General features: G+C 48.6%; 1 protein-coding gene across 1 annotated transcript in view; it reads left to right on the top strand.

Moving 5' to 3' along the window:
* Positions 1–27,044, top strand: part of PLEKHA7 (pleckstrin homology domain containing A7) — a 211,985-nt gene that overhangs the window by 173,303 nt on the left and 11,638 nt on the right. Inside the window, exons 13-23 of the mRNA XM_034645328.1 lie at positions 1,272–1,325; positions 11,660–11,728; positions 11,905–11,985; positions 13,300–13,449; positions 14,072–14,173; positions 20,481–20,589; positions 20,758–20,984; positions 23,757–23,945; positions 24,045–24,162; positions 25,711–25,814; positions 26,316–26,516. Of these exons, the coding sequence (XP_034501219.1) occupies positions 1,272–1,325; positions 11,660–11,728; positions 11,905–11,985; positions 13,300–13,449; positions 14,072–14,173; positions 20,481–20,589; positions 20,758–20,984; positions 23,757–23,945; positions 24,045–24,162; positions 25,711–25,814; positions 26,316–26,516 (1,404 nt within the window). The remainder of the gene's footprint in view (positions 1–1,271; positions 1,326–11,659; positions 11,729–11,904; positions 11,986–13,299; positions 13,450–14,071; positions 14,174–20,480; positions 20,590–20,757; positions 20,985–23,756; positions 23,946–24,044; positions 24,163–25,710; positions 25,815–26,315; positions 26,517–27,044) is intronic.

The following is a 27,044-nucleotide window of genomic DNA, read 5'->3' as shown; positions in this document are numbered from 1 at the left end:
GGTCCCTCTGGGCTGCACAAAAGTAGGCAGAGGACAGGAGAGGAAGTGGACAGGAATGTCACCTTCTTTAACTGTCCTGTTTTAGTGAGACCTGAGGGACTCAGGAAATGTACTTGGAAAAATGAATGTAAGGGAACACGTGCAAAACCCCTAAATTGTGAATTGGGGTGATTTTTAATAACATTCCTCTGCTCAGTCCTCCTTAGTGCTATTGAAAGTGTATCGGGACTGGGCTGATTAGGGAAGTAGGGATGGGTAAGTGGACAGTTTAGGGATGGAAATAACATCTTGGAAGTCACCAGTGTCCCTGTCAATGGTCCTTCAGGTCTTTTCATGCTTGAAATCACAGCCCGAACATCTCATATTGTTTACTTGTTTGACATCAGAGATGTAAACAGGGCCCTTTCCCGCAGCTCTGGCTTGCCTCGGTTTGCTGGGAGACCTCTTAGCTGGTGTGAGTAAGTGGCACCTGGGCCATTTTTCTTAAACTTTTACAGCCCCTCTGCCTAGCAGTTAGCTTCTGTGGTCCATTACATGGGAAACACAGGTCCTAGAAAATGAAAAGAATCTTTTGCTTACTCTCACTGTTCCTGGTAATTACACTGAAGAAGTCAATAGATTGTCAGAGACAGTGCAAGCAGATAGGTCTGACATTGAAACTTCCTTAGCTAGCTCCAGACATGGCCCCATGCTGAGCCAAGGGAGCTGAAAGTAGCTGCTGGGGCTTATCATCCTAGGACCCAAGATCAACTCCCTGGGTCCCCAGATCAACTCCCTGCCCCTTTAAGGCATTTAGCCACCAAGGGTCATTTTGCTGCTTGCATATGAAGTGAGCTAATGCAAAGGTTTGGTGCCAGGGATTGGAGCAGTGGTGATTGAGGGGCCCCTAGCTCAGGTGTTGCCTCTCCTCTTCCAGCTAGACGTCTCTAGTTCTGTCTCAGGAGCTCACCACTGGCCTCAGCTGCACCGCTGTCCTAGCCCCGTGGTGGTATGTGTGCTGTCTCCCTCCTCCCCACCAAACTGTCCCCCCCAGCCAACTGCAGGACTAGCTTGGCTTTTCCCCACAGTGACCTGCAAGATCACCATGCTGAAAAAAGGCTCTGAGCCGCACTGAGACATTTGTGCTTCCTCCATGGCCCCGGATGTGTTAGCCTGCTGTCGTTCTTTTACCCCAAAGCTGTGCAAAGTCCATGATTCACACATGAAGCCCCAAGTTTTGGAAACTCCTGGTGTTCGTAACTGGCTTTTTTCTCTCTGTGCTTCATTTGAAGGCTGACGATACCTACCTCCAGCTGAAGAAGGACCTGGAGTACTTGGACCTAAAGGTGAGGGACATCAGGCGTCTTGCCTCCCTTGGACACAACACCTTTCTGAGCGTGTCAGCCTCCTTGGAGCCAAGCCCAAAGCCAAAGGCTGTGCAGGTCTTATCAAATCGGGATCCCAAATGAAGATGTCTCCTGTGTAAATCAGCAGAGTTATTTCTTGCTGCCTCAGACTCTGGGCTCAGTTCTTTGTGATTTCTACTGTAAGATTTCAGGCTTATGGGATGAGGGCATGAGACCTTGATCTCTTCCATCCTTGGTCAGGACCCAAAGGCTTCTACATAGGAAATAGTTCCTTCCTCAGAGCTGCCAGTGGGATTGGGTTTGGTTCATAGGGTGCCACGGATGTGCATTTTCAGCCACGAGCATTTTGGTGGACTATCTTGGTTTTGTTGCTGGGGAAGCAGGTTCCACATGGAGTTCTGCAGCTCTGAGGCCCACTGTGGTCTCCCGTATGGGTAGTCTCCCATCCGCATTCAGGAGAGGAGCGCTGGACGCCTCCCTGTAGGTAATAAAGCTTCAGGTTCGAAATCAGCCTTCAGAGCACAGAGTGCGAGAGAAAGCTGACGGGGAAGTGTGAGAGGCATTCTGCGTGAAAGAGAGCTGCTATTGTTTCCTTACCACAGCTCTCTGAAAGCTCCCACTGTGAAAAGCACTTCTGATGCCTAAACCATGAAATTGACTGAAGGAATGTGACCTTTAATTAACTGTGGGTGTGAGAGAGTGGAAGGGGGGTGCTGTGGGAGGACACCCAGGCGACTGCCACGGGGCTTGCCTCCTCTAGCTCCCCTGGGTACCTGGCTTGAGGTATTTTTAACGTGGGGATTGACATCCAGCCTTGTAGAAGCAAGAGGATGAACCTTAGGCCCTGCAGCAGCATATGGGGGGGCCTCCCCACACTGAGACAAGATCAGAGCCTTTGATTAGGAGGCAACTAGTTAGCTTCCGTATCTGATGAGCACTTGCTGTGTAACCAGCTCTGGAGAAGCCTAAGGGACATGTAAGAGAAAAAACGAGACTCTCTGGCCCTGAGAAACTCCCAAATGGCCTGGGTTAGAAAAAGAAAATCTCCCGAAGTAACACAGACTTGTTTATAATGAGCTGGCAAAGATCTGTCTGGCCTATGCCCAGAGTTGAGATAGTGAAGGTCACCGTGGGCTGTAATGCTGGGAAGCCTTCTGAAGGAGGTGGCATATGTTTGGAGCCTTGAAGAGCCAGAGGGTTTGAGTTGGTTGAAATTAAAGGGAAGGGAACAGTGGGAGCCAAGGAAAGCCAGGGGGAGGGTGGTTTAGCTAGAGCTGGAGGAGGCAGACCGTGCATATTCCTGATTCTTTAGGAAGGAGGGGTGCAGTGAACAAAAGTTAGACTTGGCTTTCTGACGTGAGCAAAATAAGGAGGGTTCTCTCAAAACCAGGACATTTTCTAGCTTATGGGAGAGTCAGATCACACAGAGCATGAGTGAGTATTGTAAATATGGTAGTCATGCCTCAGGATGCAAAATGTACAGCCCAGCCCATCCTGCTGTGCTGTGATCCTGGGCATGGTCCTTCCACTATGCCCGCCACCCCCACCTGACCTGGAGACATCCACCTTAACCTGCCCTGTGTTACCGCCTTGTCTCCATTCCCTGGGCTCCCCAGTAAGCCAGTCACCATGCCACCCCTCGGTGCTTCTCACCTCTGCCCTGGGGTCATGCAGTCAGTCAGAAGTATTTATGGAGCATTCATGATGTGCCTAGGCTGGTAAGAGAGGTTTGGTTCCCCAGCAGCATGGGTGTACCTCGAAACAGTCCTCAGAGTGCTCGGTGCATGGTGCATGGTGCAAGAGAGAGCTTAGAGAGCCTGAGCTGGAGTAAAGGGAAATCTCTGTCTTCTGATTCCTGTTTGTATGGGAGAGCAGAAACTCACAGCTGGTCCTGGAGGGAAGATTCAGTTCAGGTCTGTTTTATTTCAAGATCGTAGAATTTGAGTTAAAAGGGATTTAAAGAGAGAAACTGAGGCACAGGATAGCAGAGCCAGGAGTCCTTGGGTGTCCTGACTACCAACAGAAGCTTAGTATAACAATAGAGGGTATAATATGTGACAGTCACTGTGTTTCACTTCTGTTAAATTATGTAACTCCCACAGCATCCCTGGAAGGAAGGTGTTGGTATCTTTTATTCACTGACTAAGGCTCAGAAAAGTAAATGACTTTCCCAAGGCCGCATAAGTGGTTACTCAGGAGTTGGTATTTAGGTATAGCTCTGACTCTGAAACTTGAGTCACCTTGCCTCCCAGCCTCTCTTAAAATGCTTCTTCCACTACTGTGGACCCAAAGGCATTTCAGTTTTTGATGGAGCCGAACTGTGTTCATTATCCCAGGAAGTGTGTTTAATGTGATATAGGCAAGGTACATCCCTGGGGTGTTCACTAGCTAGGAGCTGTCTGAACCCAGAACATTAACCAGTGATGCTCTGGAAGTTGTCACTGTCATGGAAAACAGTTATGTTGATACCGGAGTTTCCCCAGTCTTATTTTCGTTATTCCAGTTGCTAGCTCCTCTCAGAGAACTTTCCCCCAAATGAGCTGCACTGGTAGCAGGGAGATGCTGGGGTTTGTGCTGTGTGTGAGTTGTCTGTCTGATATGGCTGCCAGAAAGGTTGGCACCACCTTGGTCTCTCTTCGAGGTGCAGAGTACCCACATCAGGGAGGCATTGAACCTGCTCTGCTCAAACCCAGCTGGGGTATAGGGCTCCCAGATGGTGTCTCACTGCAGGACTCAGAGGAAGAAAGGGCTGGAGGCAAAGCAGAGGTGTTGAGGGTTTCTAGAACCATGGCTGAGGATGTATTAGGTAGGGTGCTTTTGTTTGCAGGTGTCTGAAACCCAAATCAACCTGCTAATAAGCCGAAGAGGGAATATACTGGTTCTTTAAGCCAAGGGCTACATCCCCAGGGCTCAGACCATGCCATCACTGTTCTAGTTTCCCTGGTGTGTGGGCTGTGTCCGCATGGCAGTGAAGGTGGCCACCTGTAAAGCCAAGTTCACTTTCTCCCACCCCAGCATCCCCATGGGTGGACACTTGCAACCCAGACTCCCCGTGGAGTGGGGGGAGGGGTTCCCTAATGGGAAAGCATGCTGGGCAGAAACAGGAAAGTCTGCTGCACTGCAGAATGGTGGAGAGAGTTTTGGGTAATTCAGGAGCCCTAGAGACAGTCTACAAAACTCTGAAATGTTACCACGTGTCTTCTGTGGCTGCAAGGGGGAGTGAAGACAAATGGGTAGCATGTGTCAAATGTACTTCAATTAAAAAAAAAAAAAGACAAGTGGATAGCAGCTACAAGTAGAGGGGTTTCTGAAAGGACCTGCTCAGGTTTTGGGGAACCCTCCCATCTCTGGGTGCAAGTGAAGCTAGATGAGCACTGTGGGGCGGGCGGGGGGGGATGCGTGTGACTGTGTCAGGAAAACCCTAAGGCCTGTTAGCTCTTGAGATTGGGACATGCTCAACAAAATGAGCCGATGCGGAGCTCAGCTGGGGTCCCTGAGATGAGAGCCCTGAAGTTGAATGGGCCCTGAAGACCAGCCTAGGTGTGGGGATAGCGGTGACACAGCCCCGCCATGACCAGCGGCTTGTGAGAGGTTCCTCTGGGTTCTTGGGGGCAGAGGAAGGAGGGAAGCCTCGCTGGAGAAAAATAGCCCCCCATCCCTACCTGGTTGGCCTAGGCTCCCCCAAGTCCCTGTTCCAAAGGCCACAGACTTAAGGATCCAAACTCTCCCCTCACCACGACCACCACCCATCAGCTGATGCTCAGCTTCCGGAATCAGTTGGTGATGTTTGCTTTCCCACATGTTGTGGGAGCTTTTTCTCCCTAAAGTGAGCCTTTCTTTGTGGTGCCAAGTGCTCAAACAAAGGTGTACTCCATTCTTTTAAAAGACACTCTGTATAAACGTTCTTTTGCAAAATGTTTACTTATCTGGCATTTTACTTGGTGGTGCCAGGGTGGAAAGGACTCCTCCTTGATGAAGCACCTGTCCCTCCCTGGCGGTGTGTGAGTGCATGTTGTTCATTATTGCACTTGGAGCAGTAGGAGTTATTACCCCCGCCTTCCTAACCAGGAATCCAAGCATCAAGAGGGGTCACTTCTACAGTGATAGGTCTGGAATTTAAACCCAGGGTCTAACTTTACTCCTGCCTTCTTTCCTCCGTGTACCATGTCCTTTGCCCACCCTAAAGTTGTATTCACTGAATTGTGTTTCTGGCATCATAGTTCTGTTCTTCAGAACTGTATACACCAGCTAGGTCTGAAGAAGCAGGCGTGGGGGCCACTGTTGTTGACAGCTTAGATTGCTTGTATGCATCTGTGAAGCACAGCTGGGAAGGGGATGTGGAGGGGAGGGTATCCGCTGCTGCTCAAGGGGTGCCTTTGTAGGTAGAGCAGGTTGCAGCCCACCCCACAGAGGCGGTGGTTCCTGATTGAGGGCTGTGTCATCAGGGGCTCTGGTCACTTGGCCTCTAGCCTCTTCCTGACTGAGCCTGAGATCAGGGCTACTCTGTTCAGGGTCTGTTTCCGAAGTTAGCTTCTAGAGCAAAGTTTCTTAAGTTGTAGTCTGGGATACCACCTATTTCAGGATCACCTGGGAGCTTGATTTTTTTTAATGTACAGATTTGGGGGGGTTCTGTTGAATTAGAACCTCTGGAAATGGTGCCCAGAATTCTGCTTTTTTTGTGTATGTTTTTGTTTTTTTATTTTTTATTTTTATTTATTTTTTAAAATAATATGTTTTTATTATGTTAGTCACCATACAGTACATCCCTAGTTTTTGATGTAAAGTTCCATGATTCATTACTTGCGTATAACACCCCATGCACCATGCAATACGTGCCGTCCTTAATACCCATCACCAGCCTATCCCATTCCCCCACCCGCCTCCCCTCTAAAGCCCTCAGTTTGTTTCCCAGAGTCCATAGTCAAGCACGAAGAAGTTTGAAATCGGTTGTTCTGGAGCAGAGATTATTAACCCTGGCCAAGAACTAGAACAACCAGGGGAGCTTATAAAATGAGTGTCAGTGCTTTGATCCTACCCCTTAGAGACTCTGATCTAATTGGTAATACTCACGTATTATTCTTTAAAAACAAATAAACAGGGGCATCTGGGTGACTTGGTTGAGCATCTGGCTCTTGGTTTCAGATAGGTCATGATCTCACGAGTCATGGGGTCAAGCCCTGTGTTAGGCTGCGTGCTCAGCGCTGTGTCTGCTTGAGAGCCTCTCCCTCTGCCCCTCACTCCCATTCACATATGCTCTCTCTCAAACAAATAAGTAAATCTTTAAAAAAAAAAAAAAACAACAACTCTCTAGGTGTTTCTAATGTATGGCCAGGGTTGAGAAACATTGTTTCAAAGCAGTGGTTCTCAAAGCGTGATCCCAGACCAACGGCATCAGCATTACCTGGGAATTTGTTAAAAATGCAAAATTGCGGGTCCCACCCCAGATCTGCTCAGTGAGAACCTGTGAATGTGTGGCCCAGCAAATCTGTTTACGGTTGATCCTTGAACAGTGTGTGGGTTAGGGGCACCAACTTCTCGCACAGTTGCAAATCCAGGTGTAACTTGATCCCCCAAAACTTAACTCTTAATAGCCTGCTGTTGACAGGAAGCTTTACCAATAACTAAACGATCAATTAACACATATTGTGTATGTTACATGTATTATAGATTGTATTCTTATAATAGAGTAAGTAGAGAAAAGAAAATGATAAAGTCACAGCGAAGAGAAAATTTATAGGACTGTACTGCATTTATTGAAAAAAAAATCACATGTAAGTGGGCCCTCACGATTTAAATGCTTGTTCTCAAGGGTCAGCTGTGCTAACAAGCCATCCAGGAGATTCTGCGGTGCGCACAAGTCTGAGAATCACTTTTACAGTAGTAGTGGTTCCCAGTCTTGGCTGCACATCAGTATCCTCCAGGGGGGCTGTTAAGGATCTGGCTGCCCCGGCTCCGCCCCAAACTGATTTATGTCCACGTCTCTTGGAGTGGGACTCAGGCACCAGTTATTTTCCCTCAACCACCTGGGAGATGCCAGTGTTCAGCCAGGGCTGAGATGCACTGTTTTAGCAGGTAGGGACAGTGTTCCCTCAAAGGAGCTGATTTGGGATCGCTTGGTAAGACATCTTTATTTAGATGAACAGAAGTGTGGAGGCGAGGGTCTGGGGGGACCGAGGGTGGAAAATATGGTGCAGGGACGAGACCAGTGCCTAGTGCCATTCCAGGGTTTCAGTATCTCACAACGTCAGGTGCAGGAGGACAAAGGAAGAAGCCGAGTTTCCTCTTGCCTTCTGCAGGATGAACTGGAAGGAAATGGGCCCTGACATTGGCCCTGTCACATAAACGAGCCTGCACGAAGATCCTTCGGGCAGAACGTCTTGTCTTCCATGTTATCGCGGAGGGCAAGGAAGGGAAAGGCCAGCAGCTGGGAAGCAGCACAACCAGGCTGAGAGGCGATCATTTGAATTGCACAGCAGACATCCCCCTTAAGGTTTCCCCTGGCCAGTTCCCCAAATTCTGGCTCCTTCAAGTGTCTTTTGATGTCTCACCTGTTACGTTTTGTTGTATTTGCCTTTTTGTCTGGAACAGATAAAAAATAATGAACCTTTGATCAACGTGCTTTACAAAGTGCTGAAGAAGTCAGCACGGGGCTGTCGGCCCAGGAGAAGCGTAAGATGATCTGATCTGTGTCTCCAGGCGGGGCCATTCCATTGCTTCTGGCTCAGTGCCGACCTCATCACTTGCTTAACCAGGGGCTCTCCTGACCGCCCCCAGGCTTCCTGCAAGTCATTTTGGTTTATTTTTTTCTCCTGTTGAAGTTCCCTTCAGCATTTTGGCTGGTGCACCAGGCTGAGCCTCTCATCCGCGGTGTTCTGTGACTCCATGTTTTGTGCTGCCACGGGGGTGGGGGGCGGGGGCCTTGCCTGGCTTGCCACCAGCTTGTGTTGTGTTCCCATTCTCTCTCATCTGCCTCCATGGTGAGGACTGACCTCGCCTGACACCAGTGTGGTCTGTGTCGTCAAGTGTGAGTTCCTTGGGAAGGAACAGCAGTTCCTGGTCACCTTGGAGGAGCTGGGGTATTCTTAGGTTCCACCATGGCTCTGGGATTAGGGTGACTTTTCTTCAGGGCCGGGCATTGATATTGGAAAACAGTCTAGAGCAGGACTAGAACGAGGTGGTTCCTCACCCCCCCACCCCAGGATCCCCGCTTTGACGGTGCACAAGTGGCTCCTGAAATGGGGCTGGCTTTTATAGCTTTCCCAGGGAGGCTGCAGGTTGGGAAGCAGGTGCTGTGTGCAGTCATCCCAAGCCCTGAGAAAAGGTGTGGTTGGGATGTGTGGAGGGTGAGGTAAAATGCCTGGGTGGCCTTCAGTTCTTTTCTGGGGCACAGACTCTGATTTCAAAGGGATGAATGCCCGCTGACTTTCACTTTTTCTGGCGACAGAGACGCTGGAGACCCATAGTTGACATTTTAAATGGATCTTAAACATTGCTATCACAAAGCACAATTTTAAAAGGAAAATTAGATGTAATAAACTCCTTGTGGATACTTTGTATAGCCTTGACTCTCTGGAACAAAGCTAGATTCAGAAGTTTCAAGGGCCTCTGAGCTGTGTAAACACTTTCATGAAGCTCGTGCTCTCAAGCCTGTCCCTTTATTCCATAGGAGTAGAACCACCTCTCTCTATTTTGTTACATTCACAGGGTCATTAAGCACACACTTCCCAAATATCCTCAATATGCTGGGCCCTGGCTGGACTTTAAGGACACAGAGAAAATGTGTCCCAGTCCCCACAGTCACCCCTAATCAGGTTACTGTCGATGGAGGGGAGCAGAGCATATCATCTGATGTACTAAGGCCCATAGACTGGGAGACACGAAGTATGGGAGGACGTCCCCTGAAGGGCACCAGACCCCTCGGAGGGAGGGAGTTAGGGAAAAGCAGCTTCTGTCACCTCTGTTGAGTCTCCAGTCGTAAAAGACTCAGCCATTTGAATTCCTAACTCATAGCACCTTAAATGGGAACAAGAGAGAGTTACTTCTTAGAAAAGAGGGTATACTTATATTCTGAGATGGAAAAGAAACATTATGTGTCAATCTACAACCGAAGTGAAAGCACAGAAATTTAAGAGCATTTAATCAAGGGGCAAATAGTCCTAAAACATTAACTTCTAAGAAATTCCATATTACTGATTTTTATAATGACTCTGATTCATCCCTAAAAGGTTGAATTTATATTCAGTTCTATGAAGGCAGCATAGGACTTACTTTTAGAAACCTTTCCGTCAAAAAGTTTAAAAGGTTCAGCTTTCTCAAAATGCCCTTTTTGTGTAGAACACGTCATTCCTTTCCTGATGGTGTTGGGTAAATGAGGCATTGCTCAATTAGATTCTCTGCCTTGCTATTTCAGTATCAAAAAGATATCATCTGTTAAAAGCTCCAGTGAAATCAAGGAAAGAGTTTTGGTAGGAGGAAAAAATCTCCACAGCGTATCTCAATTTGAAAATGATTTCTTCCTAGGAAATGAGCCAAGGGTCAGCCCCTTGGAGAGTAGACAAGCTCATTGCCCTCTGCTTTGATGAAGGACGGTGACACAGAGTGACCTCCTTACCTTTACCTGTTGGGTTCCCCTGAGTTTAAAGGCCCAAGTCCTGCCTGGGAGGTCAGCTGTTCGGGGTTCACAGGATTAATTCCACCACCCCCCCAATCTCCGTCTGCTTCCTCTCCCCACCTTTCCCACCCCTCTGTCTTTGCAGGAGCCAGCAGTTTGCTTGTGGATTGTGGCAGTAGTCCGTGTGTCCTGTGACTGTGTGTGTGCATGTATGTACACATAGTCTGCCAGTCTGAAGAGCAGAATTTGGCTGGAGTTCTACTTTTTCCAGGAATTCTGACCCATATGTGTTTCCCTTTGACCTATATCTGATGCAATAAGCATTTTCCCTGTGCCTTCCAGCATGCCAGGCTTTATGTTCAGGGCTGACTTTTACCAAGATAAGTAAGACAATGGTCCTTACCCTCTGCTGTGTGACCAAAGGGAGCATGGGAATGGGTTGAGGGTGGGTCTGCAGCTAGACTCTGTCCTCAGCCCAAGGCATGGAGAGGGTATCGTCCCTTGACCTTTGCATTTGCTGTTGATGATAGGGAGAAGGAGTGCAGGACAGTTGGGCACATGCATGGCTTGAGTTCTGAGGGGAATGTTTGCCAATATATTTTTGCTTCTTATTCACACAACTTACTGGACCTCTCAGATGGGGTAGGGAGAAAGTGAGGGCCATCTCTCCAGTGGCTGTCCGTCCATTGACACTGGGACCCTCAGCATAGTATACACACCATCTATCTCATGGAAGAGAGGGGTTCCACACTCTCTTTCCCTGTCACATCTGTAAAGTGGAATTCAGCAAGATGGCCTTCCTTGCATGGGGCACACTCGACCTTGCTCTCTCTGACCATGGCTTGGCCGTGGGGGTGTATCTGTGGAAAAGTCCCCCGACCCCTCACCCGACACAGCTTTTGGCAAGTAGGAGATTAGGGGAAGAGAAAACATGAGCTAAAGAGTTCGGTTTAGCTTTGTAGGGATCAGTGGGAGATGCCAGTGTGGTGCCCACATGGGGTCAAGGGAAGGATGGACAATGTTGTGAATGCCTGCTGACGCATAAGTTTGGGTGATTTTTGTTTGCTGTTTTTTGGTTTCCTTTCTTGAGAGGACAGAGTAACTTGTGACTTATACAGATATGACCTGCCTCAGTTATTCAGGGATCAATTGAAAACCCCAGCCAGGAATTATCCAGGTTCCTTCATCCCTTGACCTGATTCTCTTCCCAAATGGTATAGGGTGAGAAAGGCTGACCTTGCTCCTGGGGAGGTAAGCAGCTCAGAGGCTTCCTTAAACTAAGGCTTGGCGATGCCCCAAGGCCTCACTGGTTCCTCCTGGTCCACCTCACTGCCCCGGGCTGGGGGTCATAGACTTCTATAATTTGGGTAGCAAAACTCTGTCTTTTAAGTCTTCCAGGATTCATACTGAACTCATTTTGGGCAAATTGAAGCTTCTATAGTCCATGATACTATAACTTGAATATCTACTTTTTATTTAAATTTGAGAGATTTACAAGTGCTTCTTGGATTACAAAAAGGTTTGGCTTTTCCCTAAAATGAAGCGGGCATAAAAATCAGGTCTTGCCTGAGTTTTTGCCCATTTCATGCCATGACCCTACCCACCAAGACTTCCACACTCGTCCATCATGGGGCTAACTCTCCTTCTCGAGATCCAATCCTGAACCTTATGGTTAATCTCTTTTAAATTGTTCATCTCCCAGATGACCGGCCGGGACCTTGTCAAGGACCGAAGTCTGAAGCCGGTGAAGATCGCGGAGAGTGACATTGACGTGAGTGAGCAGGGTGACAGGCTTGACCCCCTGGCTGCCTGCTGCCCCCAGACCTGAGGCGGGCAGCTTCAGGCAGGGCTTGGATGGTTCCATAGCCGAAAGCTTTCTGTTCACACTTCAAGGTCGTGCCCTTTTCTCATCATCCCAGGCCCTCTCCCACCTGTTCTTGCTCACAGGTCAAACTGAGCATCTTCTGTGAACAAGACAGGATCCTCCAGGACTTGGAAGACAAGATCCGAGCCCTCAAGGAGAACAAAGTATGCCTCAGTTTTGCATAATCTCGGGCTGAGTGGAGGGGGTTTAGTCATGCTGTCTTTCCTCAGATATAGATTGGACTCTCATGTCCTAGGTATTCCTTTATCCAGAACAGGTATTAGTTGATTCAGAATAATGTGTCCGCTTCCAGGGGCATTTCTGCCTAAACCTGGAGGAAGTCTTTTTTTTTTTTTTTTTTAAAGATTTTATTTATTTATTCGACAGAGATAGAGACAGCCAGCGAGAGAGGGAACACAAGCGGGGAGTGGGAGAGGAAGAAGCAGGCTCATAGCGGAGGAGCCTGACGTGGGGCTCGATCCCGTAACGCCGGGATCACGCCGTGAGCCGAAGGCAGACGCTTAACCGCTGTGCCACCCAGGCGCCCCATAAACCTGGAGGAAATCTTATGGGGAGACTTCAGCCTGCTTATTCCAAGTGCCACCTACCTCTCCTCCACCTTAATTCTGCTCTGGCCTACCTATCCTTGGAGGCCTTGTGAGGTCAGCCTGGGAGAGGAGGGCTCTGTTGGCTTATATGTGATGACCCCAAGTCCCTGAACTCCATGGAAGGGGGCTGCCTTGGAGGAAGTGGCCACACCTATAACAGGACAGACGCTGTAATTTCTTAAAGCTCTTTTCCTCCTAGAATCTGGGCTACGGTGGAAGCAAGTCCGGATGGGAGGGGAGGAACCGGCCAGGGGCTGCCCATGTTTGGTTTCTTGGATATTTAATGTGATTTTTTTTTTCTTTTTTGAATTTTAATAAGGTATTTGTGATGCTGGAGATTCATAACATGCCCTTTTCCCCAAGAAAACTTAAGAGAACTTTTCATCTACTCTTTGATGTATCCTTATAGTTTATCTCATAAAGAGTGGATGACCTTGGGGCGCCTGGGTGGCACAGTCGTTAGCGTCTGCCTTTGGCTCAGGGCGTGATCCCAGAGTTCTGGGATCGAGTCCCACATCGGGCTTCTCTGCTGGGAGCCTGCTTCTTCCTCCCCCACTCCCCCTATTGTGTTCCCTCTCTCGCTAGCTGTCTCTCTTTGTCAAATAAATAAAATCTTAAAAAAAAAAAGAGTGGATGACCTTATGCCCACTTCATAGATGAGAAAACTGAGGCACAGATGAGAAAACTGAGGCACTGGTTAGGAGGCCACCAGTGGGCAGAGTTAGACGTGGAATCAGAGGCCCCAGCTCGGCAGTGGGCCCTTCAGCCTCAGTTAGATCCAGCAGGTTTGTTTAGTTCCTGGCATGGGATCGGGAGGCCTGCAGGGGCTGTCCTGCTATCCCGTTGTTCTTTGGCCCTTGCCCGGTGTAGGACCAGCTGGAGTCTGTGCTGGAGGTGTTGCACAGACAGATGGAGCAGTACCGGGACCAGCCCCAGCACCTGGAGAAGATTGCTCAGCAGCAGAGGTTGCTGCAGGAGGACCTCGTCCACATCCGGGCAGAGATCTCCAGAGAGTCCACTGTGTGTAGAGGGTGTGGAGGGTGGCAGACACTCCCCTGCCCCCACCCCCCACTCCCAAGACAGGCTGGGCAGGGGGCTGGTCAGGGGTCTGCTTCTCCTATCTCACAAGCTATAGCTGAGTTGGTGGCCAGGGATGAGAGTCTTGGAGTAGCAGAACTTCTCCAGGCTGCCTCCTGATAGTAGCTCACCTTGTCTGGGGGCAACGTGTCTGTCTATGCTGGTACCTCAGGGTGCTTTCCGTCAGCAACTGCTGTATGGCTACAGTGACACCCAAGACACCAGATTTCTCAGAGCAGGCTCTTCCCCTGATCTGTGTGCAGTTAATTCCAAGACATCAGAGTTTCTAGTTTTTTATTTGTCCATCCGATGTGGTGCAGGCCCTTTCTGCCAGGGCTGGGGACCAAAGCATCTCCAATGGTGGGAGAGGGGACAGTTCAGGTGGCCAGGGTGAGAGCAGGAATGAGAAGACAAGCCCTGTCTCTCTCCTCCCAGGCCTGCCTGAGACCTGCTGGGCTCCCTTCCCTACTGGCTGGGTCAGTAGTGGTCAAGAGCACAGGTGCTCATGGGGCCGTCTGGGGGACAGGGGATAACTAAGACTCAGGAGCATTTCCTTGGCCAACAGGAGATGGAAAATGCCTGGAACGAATACCTGAAGCTGGAGAGTGATGTGGAGCAGCTGAAGGAGACCCTGCAGGAGCAACACAGAAGAGCGTTTTTTTTCCAGGTGACCCGAGGGCTCTTCATCCCTTCTGAGCTCTGTTCCCTCTGAGAGCCTTCACCTGTGGGGCTGTGAGCCCTATCCAGGGGCCTTTTCTCCTTCCACTGGGTCTCAGCTTGCTTGCCGCCCAAGCTTTCCCTCGGAGATCCCTTCCCCCTGCCAGGCTGTGATGAGAAAACTCACCTCAGCACCCTTACCTCTCTCCTGTCGAAGACAAGTTCTTGGTGTTTTTGTAAGGGTCTTACTACTGATCACGTGGGGGAAATAGCCCTGAGAGGAGGGAAATACCAAACTTGAGAACCTTACAGGGACTTGAGAATGATCCATGTGCCCTGGATTCTCGGCCCCATCTTGGCTCTGCTCACTTAGACAGCAGCAGGAAGCCCCACCTCCTTCCTTCCTTCCCTCTCTCCCTCCCATTCCTGAAGTTAGATGTTATCAGTCCTTCACCTGAGGAGGTAGTGTGAGTCCATGTGCATCTCAGTGGCTCCAGTCTGCAGGTGGCGTTTCTAGGGCCAGGCTGGGAGATACCCATCGCCGTGGCCACTGCCCCACTCAGGAAAGGCAGCTAAGCTGAGAGCCCTGGATCCTCTGCCCTTACAAAGCAGGCCATTCCACTGATGGCTGCTTCTGCCCCTAAAGGTGAGAGAAGAAAGGCCCTGTGTGGTTTTTGTTCTCCCCAGTTGGGTCCTCCAGCTGCCCAGTGTTTCCCCATTGTGATGCCTGATCAGGCTTCTGCCCCACCCTCAAATTTTTTAAAAATGGAAAATAACCTGCTTTTGAACCCTGCTTCAGCTCTACCATAGCTCCTCTGTCAGGGTCCTGACATAAATTCTATGTGTTTGAAATCAGCAAGCATTAATGGAGACTTCTTGTGCCTGAGGCACCATGCTAGGCCAATTTTGGTGTGAAGCTTGCTAATCTATGAACTAGTTCTAGCCCAGGCTCTTCCTTCAAGTGATTTCATGGATGTCACCTGCCCAGAAAGTAAAGGAATTCAGGAGGTGTGTGGCCTGCAAAAAGCCTGCTGTCTCCCCACTCACCGTTGGGAGCTGATTCCCAGAAAGCCTGGTCTAAGCCCATGTGGAAAAGACTCTTACCTGTGGTTCGGGGCTGGCCTGCTAGGTCCTCCAGAAGTTGTCTGTCTCCTGCTGCTGCTGCAGTTTTTTCCCCCCTATAATTTCCCTGTCTCCAAACTAACATTTTCCTATTCTTATTTGGTACCCCAGCACTTGGCATAGTGGCTTGAAAATACTAGGTGAATATTGTTGACCATGTCCTTCAAATGATTATTTTTAGTTACTAGTTCCTTAAACCGTTCTATCCCATCATGCTTATCTTCTTGGATCTTCTTTAATTAATTTTAACAGTGATTTTTTTTTTAGCTTTTCATTCCTTGTGTTTCTATAATTATAAAAATAACACATGAATGCATCTCTCCAAACAGGCCAAACAATAAGAAGCAAAAGCAAAAACTGAAATAAAAGCTCCTCTGCCCCCCTTCCCTTTCTGACCCAGTCCCATCACCTTCCCTGTATGTAATCCGTGCCATCCCTGTGCGGTGTCGCCTTCCATACCATTTACTGTGCATTTTCAAACATATGCCCATCCATAGAATCATATACTTTATTTGGGGGTGGGAGTTGGGTTTACTTAAAGAGGAATCATACTTACACATTGTTCGGTAACTCGCTTTTTTGTCATAACTTCATGTTGTGGAAATCTTTCCAGGAAAGATACCCCCAAGTTTATGTTGCCTGATACAGTAGCTATTTAAATGTAAACATAAATTAATTGAAATTAACGAAGATTAAAAATATATTCCTCAGTCACACTAGAATCATTTCAAGTGCTCAGTAGCCACATGTGTCTAGTGGCTGCTGTATTGAACACAGATTATAGAAGATTTCCATAATCTCAGAAGGCTGCGTAGAGTAAAAGAAATTAGTTCTTAGCTGCTGCATAGTATTTCGTAGTCTCAATATTCCATACTTCAGCCATTCTTTTCGGATGGGCATTTAAGTTATTTGCAGTGTTTTGCTTTTATAGATGGTACCACAGTGGACATCTAACTGCCCTTTCAAGCTCATTTATGAGCATTTATCTATGATGGGCTTCTAGGGTGGGCTTGCTAGGTTGAAATGAATGTACATCTTCAGTGTTGGTGGATGCTGGTCAGTCACCCTCTAAAAGGCTGCACTCATTTGCCCTCCCATCTGCAGTGAATGAGGGTGCTGAACTGTTTAGCCACATCTTCTCCAGCACTTGACGTAATCAGTCTTTTTAGTTTTTGCCAGTCTGCTGGCTGAAAAAGGACATCTTGTTTCAATTTGCGTTTGTTTAATTACTAGTAGGTTAAACATCTTTTTATATGGTCATTGGCCATTTGTGTTTCTACCATGCCTTATTTCATGGTGACTTAACATAGTGCAGTCCCAGAATCCCTTTTTCTGCTCTGGAAAACAAATGGGTGCCATGTACAAGTCTCGTCCTGGACTCCCTGAAGAACTTAACCATGTAAGTAAGTTACGAAGAGATAGGCTAGTTTGAAGCCTAGCCCCTGCAGCTTGACTGCCACCTAGCCTGGTGGCGTTGCTCATGCTTTCCCTGAGTGCCATAATGATCTGGGAGGCTCACAGAGCCCTTCTTTGAACAGGCTTTGTGCTAACTTCTTTGGTGTAATTCTAGGCCAGGCAAGCTGTTAGAGTCCTAAATAAATCATGGTCAGTGGAGATATGCGTGCAGCCCCATATACACATTCTCAGGAACGGGGCTTGGAAACTTGCCTCCCTTTAGCCAGGTTTGGCTGTGAGAAAATTCATGGGCTTTTCAGTAAAGATGACTGTCTGTGTTTATAAAGATCCCCATGACTACCTGCACAGGGAGGCCAGAGGATGAAAGAGGATAAAAGAAGGTCGAGGTAACTGTGAGAGCCAGTGATAGATGAGGCTGCCTGTCTGTGTCCCTGCTTCCGGACAATAGGTTCAGGCGTTCGCTGAATGCAGTACATAGGAGCCTTTCTGCCCAGCATGGTGTGAGGATCCAGGGATGAAGCAGCACCCCCTGCTCCCCAAAAGCTTCCTTCACCTTGTCATTAAGTTCTGAAATCCATCGTCCTTGGAGAACCTTAGAGGTTCTCTGGCTTTTGCTTGTCCTTGCTCTTCTCTTACATGTAAGGGTGACAGAAAGGCTAAATGGGGGCAGGACTGTGAACTGACAGGTCAAAGTACACCAGGTAGACTGCCAGAGGAGAGGGGAGAGAGTTGATTTTAATGTGATGCTCCTCCTTTACTTGTTGCCAGCACTCTGCTTGGGGACCTCCGTTCCTGAGATAATCCTGTTAGCACACACACACACACACACACACACACACACACACACACACACTCTCTTCCATATTCATGGTTTGATACCACGTCTGTTTTAGGACACTGTTGCTTTGGTGTGGAGCAGAGCATCAAGCCCATTCCTTATTTATTAGCCCTGAGGATGTGCGTTGGTGTTGGAAGGGTGGAGAGAGTATGAGAATGTGAGCTTCCTTAGGAGGGAGGCTTCAGACATCTGTTGTCACAGCTGTTGAACAGCATTGGATCAGGGAATTTTATGTGATTGGTCCTTTTTTCACTCACCGTCCATGTGCTGAGAACCTGCTGGGTACCCAGGCCTGTATACCCAGGGGTATACCAAGGGCACAAAGTCTACTTGAAGAATCAGGCAAGTCCTAAGTATCTCACATGCAAGAATTCTTCCACTCAAGGGTGGCTGGGTGCCTTGAGAGGAGATGGGGTTTGAAGCCTTTGTTTTTATGTCCATGGGCAGTGATCAGGGCTACCTTCTCCCACAACAATTTCAAAATTAAAAGAATATTTGATGTGTAAACAACTCTATTAAAAGGTGCCCCCAGATTAATATACAAAATATGTAAAGGACTTACACAAGTCAACACCAAAAAAACCCAAAACAAAACAAAAATCATTAAAATAGTTTAAAAACGGGCAGAGGACCCTAATAGGCATTTTTCGAAAGAAGATATACAGATGGCCAACAGACAAATGAAAAGATGGTCAACATCACTTATCATTAGGGCTGTGCAAATCAAAACTACAATAAGATCACCTCATACCTGTCAGAATGGCTAAAATAGACAAGGAATAAATGTTGGTGAGGCGGTGGAGAAGGAGGACCCTCATGTGCTGTTGGTGGGAGTGTAAATTGGTGCAGCCACTCTGGAAAACAGCGTGGAGGGTTCTCAAAAAATTAGAAATACCGTATGATCCAACAATTCCTCTACCAAGTATTTAGGCAAAGGAAATGAAAACACTAATTTGAAAAGATATATGCACCCCTGTGTTAATTGCAGCATTATTTACAAGAGCCAGGATATGGAAGCAGCCTAAATGTCCATTGCTAGATAGCTGTCTAAAGAAGATGTGTTATACACATACACACAATGGAATGTTATGCAGTTATAAAAAAGATGAGCTCGTGCTGTTTGCAACAACATGGTTGGACCTAGAGGGTATTACGCCAAGTGAAATAAGTCAGACTGAGAAAGAGAAATATTATTTCAGTCATGTGGAATCTAAAAAACAAAAGACTAAACAAAAAAGGCAGAATCAGACCTGTAAGCACAGAGAACAAACTGATGGTGGCCAGAGGGAAGGGGGTTGGGGGTGACACACAAAACAGGTGAAGGGGAGTGGGAGGTACAGGCTTCCAGTTATGGAATGAATAAATTGTGGGAATAAAAGGCACAGCATAGGGAATATAATAATATTGTAATAGCATTGTATCGTGACAGATGGTAGCTACTCTTGTGGTGAGCGCAGTATAAGGTATAGAGACATTGAATCACTGTTGTACACCTGAAACTAATGTAACATTGTGTGTCAACTATACTCAGTAAAATGCCCAGAGTCCCTTAATCATGATAAAACCTGCTCATGTCTTTCTAGGACCTGTCCCCATCTGCTTTCATTTGTGACTTGTCAGAGTGTGCGTGTGGTCGTGTAGCCTGCCTCTTTTCCCATTGTACTTTTAAAAAAATAACCATTTTGGGGCGCCTGGGTGGCACAGCGGTTGAGCGTCTGCCTTCGGCTCTGGGCGTGATCCTGGCATTGTGGGATCGAGCCCCACATCAGGCTCTTCCACTATGAGCCTGCTTCTTCCTCTCCCCACTCCCTGCTTGTGTTCCCTCTCTCACTGGCTGTCTCTATCTCTGTCGAATAAATGAATAAAATCTTTAAAAAAAATAAAAATAAAAAAATAACCATTTTATCACATCATTCACATAACACAAAATTCACCTTTTTAAAGTCTACAATTCAGTGGTTTTTAGAACTTTCAGAGTTGTGCAACTATCACCACAATCAGTTGTATAACGTTTTCATCATCCTTGAAAAGAAACCCTCTCTCTGTTAAGAGTCACTCCTTGTCCACACCCCCAACTCCCCAGTCCTGCTCTAGTGAACTGCCCTTCTACTTTGTGTCTCTATGGATTTATCTGTTCTGGACGTTTTGTATAAGTGAAATCATATAAAATGTGGCCTTTGTGTCTAGCTTCTTTCACATGGCATAAACATTTTCAAGGTTGATCCATGTTGTAACACATATCAATACTTCATTTCTTTTTATTGCCAAATATTCACGGCTCATTGTGCTCTTAAAAGAACCTCAAATCTCAGGATTCAGCTTTGTCTTTTCAAAGATGCTCTTTATATTCTGGAGATAGTGTAACCTCTAGTCTATGCCTTCTCTTCCCTTCTGCCATGGTGGCTTAAAACAATCTATTTTTTTAAATTGTGATAAAATATGCATAATGTAAAGTTTATTACCTTAGCCGTTTTTAATGGTCAGGTGAATAGTGTTAAGTGCATTCACACTGTGCAGCCAATTTGCAGGCTCTCTTCATCTTGCAAAACTGGAGCTCTGTACCCGTTAAACAACACTCCTCGTTCCCCTCTCCACCCCAGCCTCTGGTAACCACTCTTCTGTCTCTGACTTTGATTACTCTAGATACTTCATAAGTGCAAGTGTACGTATTTAAGGCCGTCTATTTCTAAGTTAGGGGGAACTAGGCAACATGAATCAGTGAAGTCTCCTCTGAATTTCTCCCCTGGATCTTGGGCGCCTTCCATATGTGTGCTTCCCTATGAAGCTCCAAGGCAGGCGTGAGTCTAGCCCTGGTGGAGTTTCCAAAGGGGATGCTGCCCCCCAGGGTGAGGGACTATGTCTGAAATGACAGCGTAAGTCCTAGTGAGAAACTTCGGTGAGGTGCTAAGAAGGAAATGAACCATCACCTTCTCTTTTTCAGGAGAAATCGCAGATACAGAAGGATCTCTGGAGGATTGAAGATGTCATTGCAGGCCTGAGTGCAAATAAAGAGAACTTTAGAATTCTGGTGGAGTCAGTCAAAAATCCAGGTGAGTGGGCCATCTTTCTGGGGGCAGGGGAGTTTGGAGGCTAGCACCCACTTATATAGGCTGGCCCTTGGGGAGGTCAGCTTTTTATGGCATAAATCACTCCCCTTGTGCTCCAAGGAAGAAGGTCCTTGTTGCATCCCATCCTTTGTTTCCCTCCATGCTCCTTAGAGAGAAAAACGGTGCCTTTGTTTCCTCACCCGCCTGTGCCTTCACTCTCGACTTCTGAGAGCAAGCCGCCCCCACAGCCCAGCCCTCCCACCAGCCCTGTGCGGACCCCTCTGGAGGTTCGACTCTTCCCCCAGTTGCAAACCTATGTGCCGTACCGACCTCATCCACCCCAACTGAGGAAAGTGACGTCCCCTCTTCAGTCACCAACCAAGACGAAGCCCCAAGTTGTAAGTATCGATGACCAGGAGCTGAGCGCCACTGTTTTCTCTCTGGGAGATGATTATCTCTCTCTGTCCTCAGGTCAGCTTCTGTTGGAAGAGAAGCTTTTGGGGAGACCTGAGGAGACAACTGAGCTATGAACAATTAAGGAGTGGTTGTGCTTTAGACTCCCAGAACTGGAAGGGCCCTTAGAGAGGATCTGGGCCAGTCTTCGCATTTTGCAGTGGGGAAAAACTGAGGCCCAGTAGGAGGACGTGACTGTGCTAAGTAGGGTGGAATTTGTGATCTGTATCGCGCAGAGGACTCTGTGCAAACCTGTGGTTACAGAAGGCTGTGGGTGATGACCCCGCTCAGCAAAAGAGTATCTTTGTCTCCACCGGCAGTTGAGCCAGCACGTTGGCTTGCCTGGCAGAGAGAAGGGCCAAGCTTTTGACAGAGTCTGGGAGCATAGGAGACTTTAAAAAAATAGAAAATGTGGTCAGGTACTGTGAAGCCTTTCATCTCCAGTGCCACGCCAGCCTTGGCTGGAGAATATAAGGGATCTCATCCAAGTGACAGGGAAGCCATAATAGAGGGGATCTTGGAATGGGGACCTTCAGGTTTTGCCAACAAAGGCTTAGAGGAGCTTTGCCTGGGCATAGGGTATGCTTTGCCTGGGCATAGGGTATGCCCAGGTTGGTGTGCAGTGCTGGCTTAAACACACAAGTTCCCATACCTTGGCCCTCACTGTCCATCTGCTTCCAGCCATCGCCCAGGGACCAGAGCTGGAAGACAGGTGCTGGGACTGAGTCATTGCGAATTTCTTCACGTTGAGATCTTCTTCCTAATTTTATATCTAAGAGGCAGTGGGGTATCAGCAACAAAATAGGAGGTGGGAAATAGCAAAACACAGCAGGAATGGCTTGGGCAGATAGCTCCTGACTTAAGGCAAAATGCCTGTTAGCCAGGATGAGGAGCAGAGGGAAAAGCTGGACTGCCTGGATTCCAGTTCTTGTTCTCTCACTGGGTCCTTGTTCTCTCACCTGGGTTCTCTCACATGGGCTTCCTCAGTTTCCCCTTGTGCACAAGATGCAACTGTGAATAGTTGGTCACAGGGGCTCTTCATAGCTGAGTCCTCTGTGGCCCACAGGCAGGGCTTTCCAAGTTGGCTGAGCATCAGAGTTCCTGGCGGGGGAGGGGGCTTCTTTCCTTTCCTTCACAAGGTTTACCATTTGTTATTGTTGTTTGTTTTATATTTCTATTTATGAAACAGTGATATCCTGAGATTGACATAAAATATGAATATATAATTTAACAAATAATAAAGAAACCACCTGTTTATACCAACACCCAACCAAGAAATAGAACATTGTCAGCAACTAGAATCTCAGGCCCATCAGTCCTTTTCTGCGAGAAGGAAGTAACCGTTATCACTATCTTGACTTTTTGGATAATTTCCTTGCTTTTTTTTTTTTTTTAATTTTGCCATTTATGTCTAAACATTTGAGTTTTGCCTATACGCGGTACTGTATTCTTTTGTATCTTGCACCTTGTCTTCAACATTAAGACTTGTTGCAAGTCCACATTGTTGCACGTAGCTATCGTTCTTTCATTTTCATCTGGCTTATTTTCTTGAATTTAATGTCACTAACTTTTCTATTAGATAATATTCTCAAAGGGCACGAAATTCAAAGATACAGAAAAGTATATAATAAAATGTTTCTTCCTACCCTCCATCTCCAGATGTTCTATTCCCTTGAATCAAAGGCAGTTTTGTGTTTTTGTCAACGTTTTGTGTTTATCTTTCTGGGGAGCTTTTTAGAAATTGGTGATTCCAAGACATTGTCAAAGTTGGAAACCGCTGATGCTCAGAGAACATGTAGGTATCTGGGACAGGAGGCTTAACTTTCACACAGTAGTAAACTGTGTCACTTTACTAGAATGCTGATAAACCTTCATAGAGCAAGCTTCAGCACCCTTTCCTGACCTCTCCAAAATCCTGAAAAACAAAGCAAAATTAAACTAAGGAAGGGGGGCGGTTAGGAAGGATGGTCCCTCGTTCCAAGAGTGGGTGTTCATGGTAGTCAGGGGCCAGGCTGTTGGTCTTTGCAGAAGCCACAGCCCTCAGAGAGCATTTATTAGGGGGTGAGGGGTCAGTTTCAAGGAAAATAGTTATATTCATCACCGCCCAGGGAGTGGGCTGCCAGGAAGGCAGTGAGTCACCCATTGCTGACTGCTTATTCAGTCCCTGAGTCAGGAAGGAGGAAATATTTTGTAACCACGCACATTTCTGATAGGGCATGGACAGGGGATGTAGACTGTCCTTGCTCAGATTGCGACCTGTTGAAGAATGCAGAGACCATGTGGGGACGGTGAGCCAGCTTGGTCTGAGAGCTTTGGAGTGGGGTAGATGTTCTCTAGGTGGCAGTGGGGGGGGTGCTGTCATAGACATACAAATAAACACAGAGTTACCAGCCTCTACCCTCTCCCCCTTGGTATGCCTCAAGGAAGTGGAGTAAGACCATGGACCCAGAAGAATGGAGTTCTGGATTTTGTATCGGTAACACTTTGAAAAATGGAAAGTAGTGAATTGAAGGGAAGAATAGGATTAGAGCACAGGCATCCCCCTTCTCCGCAGTCCACCCAGGGGAGATGCTGCATCCCTGGGCTGAAGTGGTCCTCCTCCGCGGGCCTGCGGGGGCCCGCTCCGGTCTTTCGGACCACCACTATAGCGATGCCACCAGGCATCCTCTCTCCAGCTCCCTCTCCCCGGCATTGATTCTGGTTCTTTTTCTGAGCAGGAAGACGAGGCACCTCCCAGGCCCCCACTCCCCGAGCTCTACAGCCCAGAGGACCAGCCCCCGGCCGTGCCGCCCCTGCCGAAGGAGGCCACTGTCATCCGGCACACTTCAGTGCGGGGTCTGAAACGGCAGTCGGACGAGAGGAAGCGAGACCGGGAGCAGGGGCAGTGTGTGAATGGGGACTCAAGGGTGAGCAGGGAGGACCCCTGGGGCTGCCCCACTGTGTGTGATGGGAGGGAAGGTGGCATGACACTGGGCAGGTATGACAGCCTCAGACTCTGCCCACAGGTGGAGCTCCGGTCATACGTTAGTGAGCCTGAGCTGGCGACTTTCAGTGGGGACATGGCCCAGCCCTCCCTGGGCCTAGTGGGCCCCGACAGCAGGTACCAGACACTGCCAGGCAGAGGTAAGTCACACCTGTCCATGGAGGCTTTCTGGGAACCCCTGCTCCTACCATACCACTGTTCCCTAGTCACTCACCTGATACCTTATACCTTCCGCCTGCAGCTTTGGGCCTCAGCGTGGGCAGCAGCTGTCAAGGAGACTCTGGGCTGCAGGGAGGGCCTGTCCTTCCTTCCTCTGACCCACATCCTGATTCTCTTCTTTTATTACATCTTCCCCTGGAAATAATGATGATAGCAATTACTGTAAAGCCCAGCACTATTTCAAGCTCCTTATATTCACCTAGTTAATGTTTATAATAATGCTATGAAGGAAGTACTATTATTATTCCCATTGTAGAGATAAGAAAACTAAGACTCAGAGAAATTAACTAACTTGCCAAATAGCCAACAAGGGATGGAGCCGGAGTGCAATCCCGGTGTTCTGCTCCAGAGCCACTGCACCCTGCAGGCTGGGTGTTGGGTGACGGCCGTCAGTTTGGCCATCTCTGGCCTTCCAGAGGGGTTTTTGCTCTCCTGTATCACTCAAAGACTCCATGAGTCCTTCCTTTAAACAAACACACTTTTCTCAATTGGGCCTCCTCCTCACTGTCCTCCCCTATCCCTGCAAGATGAGGATGGGAACAACATCGCAGGGCATTTATCATTCTTTTTCCCTACGTGCTAAATGCTAGTGGTGTCCTCAGTGTGCTGCCCATTTCCGGATGTCAGGGAGCTCGCCTGGTAAGAATCGGTGTTAGTGGAGAAAGTACACGCGGTGGCACCGGCCGGCCGGGGTGAGATGATTTCTCTGAGCCGTAGGACCCAGACACAGGAAGCACGTGGTGGATGAGATTCCTACCATGTGACTTTGGACAAGTTCCTTGACCTCTCTGAGCCTTAGTCTGTGCATCTCTACAATGGTCAGGTAATGCTTACGTGGTGAGGCCAGGGGGACAAAATCTGCATAAAGCACCTAGCACTGTGCCTGCCTATTACGTAGTGAAGTGCTCAGTGAGTACTTGGTGCTGCTGCTCTGCCTTCATTCATTTATTCAGTCAGTCATTCAGTTAGGCAGGCGTCATTACATTTGCGGGCTAGTTGGACAGCTATGTTGGCACTGTGGTCAGTGCAATAACCAATTCGTATACTGCAGGATATAGAGGGTAATAAATTCGGCCTGGGGCTCATGAGAAGGCTTCACACAGGCAGGACATGCAGGTTGGGTCATGCAGGGTGCAGAGGAGTGCATCAGGAAGAAAGGATGGAGGGCATTCCTTCCCCTTCATCCTTTCTACCTGCCAGGCAGCCCAGGTCTTCTGCATGTGAAGGAAGACTAGAGTGGTCTACAGATCTCCAGGGATGCTGTTCCCCCCTGGGGACAAAGAGCACCCCTGGGCTGGACCATCATCCTCTACCTGGGGCCTTGCTCTTCTAGGCCTCTGGGGAGGAAGAAGAATGGGTTGTTGACTAGGTCCTCTTGGTTCCCTCTCAGGAATGGGAGGTGATTCGGGAGGGGCTGATGCCTGTCCACCCCATCACAAATATACTTGCACTTCTCTTTCCTCATTAAGGGCTGTCGGGGTCCACGTCAAGGCTCCAGCAGTCATCCACCATTGCTCCCTACGTCACACTCCAGAGGGGTCTAAATGCCGAAAGCAGCAAGGTGACCTTCCCTGTGAGTGGCCTTGAGAGGGAAGGGCTCTGAGGTGGATGGTGACTGGCAATTCTGTGAGCCCCAGGGATGGCCTCTCAGGTGACCTCAGCCCCTCCTGAGCTCAGGGTCCCTGTCACCATGTGCTCAGTGATATCTTTCCTACTGGCCACCTAGAAGGGCATCATCTGGCTCTCTTCCTTTCTTAAGGACCACCCCTTACCTTTCTCTCCAGCCTTTCAGGCTCACAGGAGAGTACCCAGAAAGTCTGTACCCTGAGTTCTGGCCCCATCACATGCTACATGTGTGTCCAGTTGGATAGGCCTGGGCCTCAGTGTCTGCATCTGCAGAATGGGGTCCTCTCCAGAGAGCCTGTGAGCGTGCTTCGAGGAGCTAGTGTGTGTGTGTGTGTGTGTGTGTGTGTGAGAGAGAGAGAGAGAGAGAGAGAGAGAGAGGGGACGGGGATGATGGCTGCCCTCTGAGTCCCAGCCCAGCTGTCCTGTCTCTCACCCTCCTGCTTCTCAGAGACCCAAGAGTGCCTTGGAGCGCCTGTACTCAGGGGACCACCAGCGGGGCAGGATGAGTGCGGAGGAGCAGCTGGAGCGCATGAAGCGGCACCAGAAGGCCCTGGTCCGGGAGCGCAAGAGGACGCTGAGCCAAGGAGAGAGGACGGCTCTGCCCTCATCCCGCTACCTCAGCCAACCTCTCCCCGGAGATCTCGGCTCAGTATGTTAGGAGGGTCCAGGCAGGTGGGGCTGGGACGGGGAGCAGAGCTTCCCCGAGTTCCCCCAAACACAAGAGCATCACACCCGGAGAGAGTAGGCCTTCGACCGAGATGGTTCAGAGAACACTCCACAGGCTGTGTGTCCACAACCCGGGCCACATGTGTGTCCTGGTCAGAGGGTGATCTGGAATCAGAGAAGGAGTGAGGATGTCACAGCAGGAGCCTAGGAGCCAGAGAAAATGTCCCAAGTTTGTTCTCCAAGCTGAACTTGAGAGAGAACTTTGTAGGATTCGGATCTCAGCTGAATCAAGGACTTGGGAGTACAGAGTTCAGGAATGGAGGAGGAAGATGGTGATATGATTTGGTGAGGAGGAGCACAAGCCAGCCAGCCTCCCAGACCTCTGAGCGATGCCCTGTGGAGCAACTGAGCACAGGGTCGGGCTGCACAGCCCTGAGGGCTGGTATTCTCCCCCAGCCTGTGGTGCTGGCAGGCCTTGTGGTGCAACCCCCTGTCCGGAGAGCCGGGGGAT

This window comes from Ailuropoda melanoleuca, chromosome 16 (genome assembly GCF_002007445.2).
Source record: "Ailuropoda melanoleuca isolate Jingjing chromosome 16, ASM200744v2, whole genome shotgun sequence".
Taxonomy (NCBI): Eukaryota; Metazoa; Chordata; class Mammalia; order Carnivora; family Ursidae; genus Ailuropoda; species Ailuropoda melanoleuca.
Note: the sequence above shows the minus strand (reverse complement) of the source record. Positions and strands in the feature narration are given on the sequence as shown.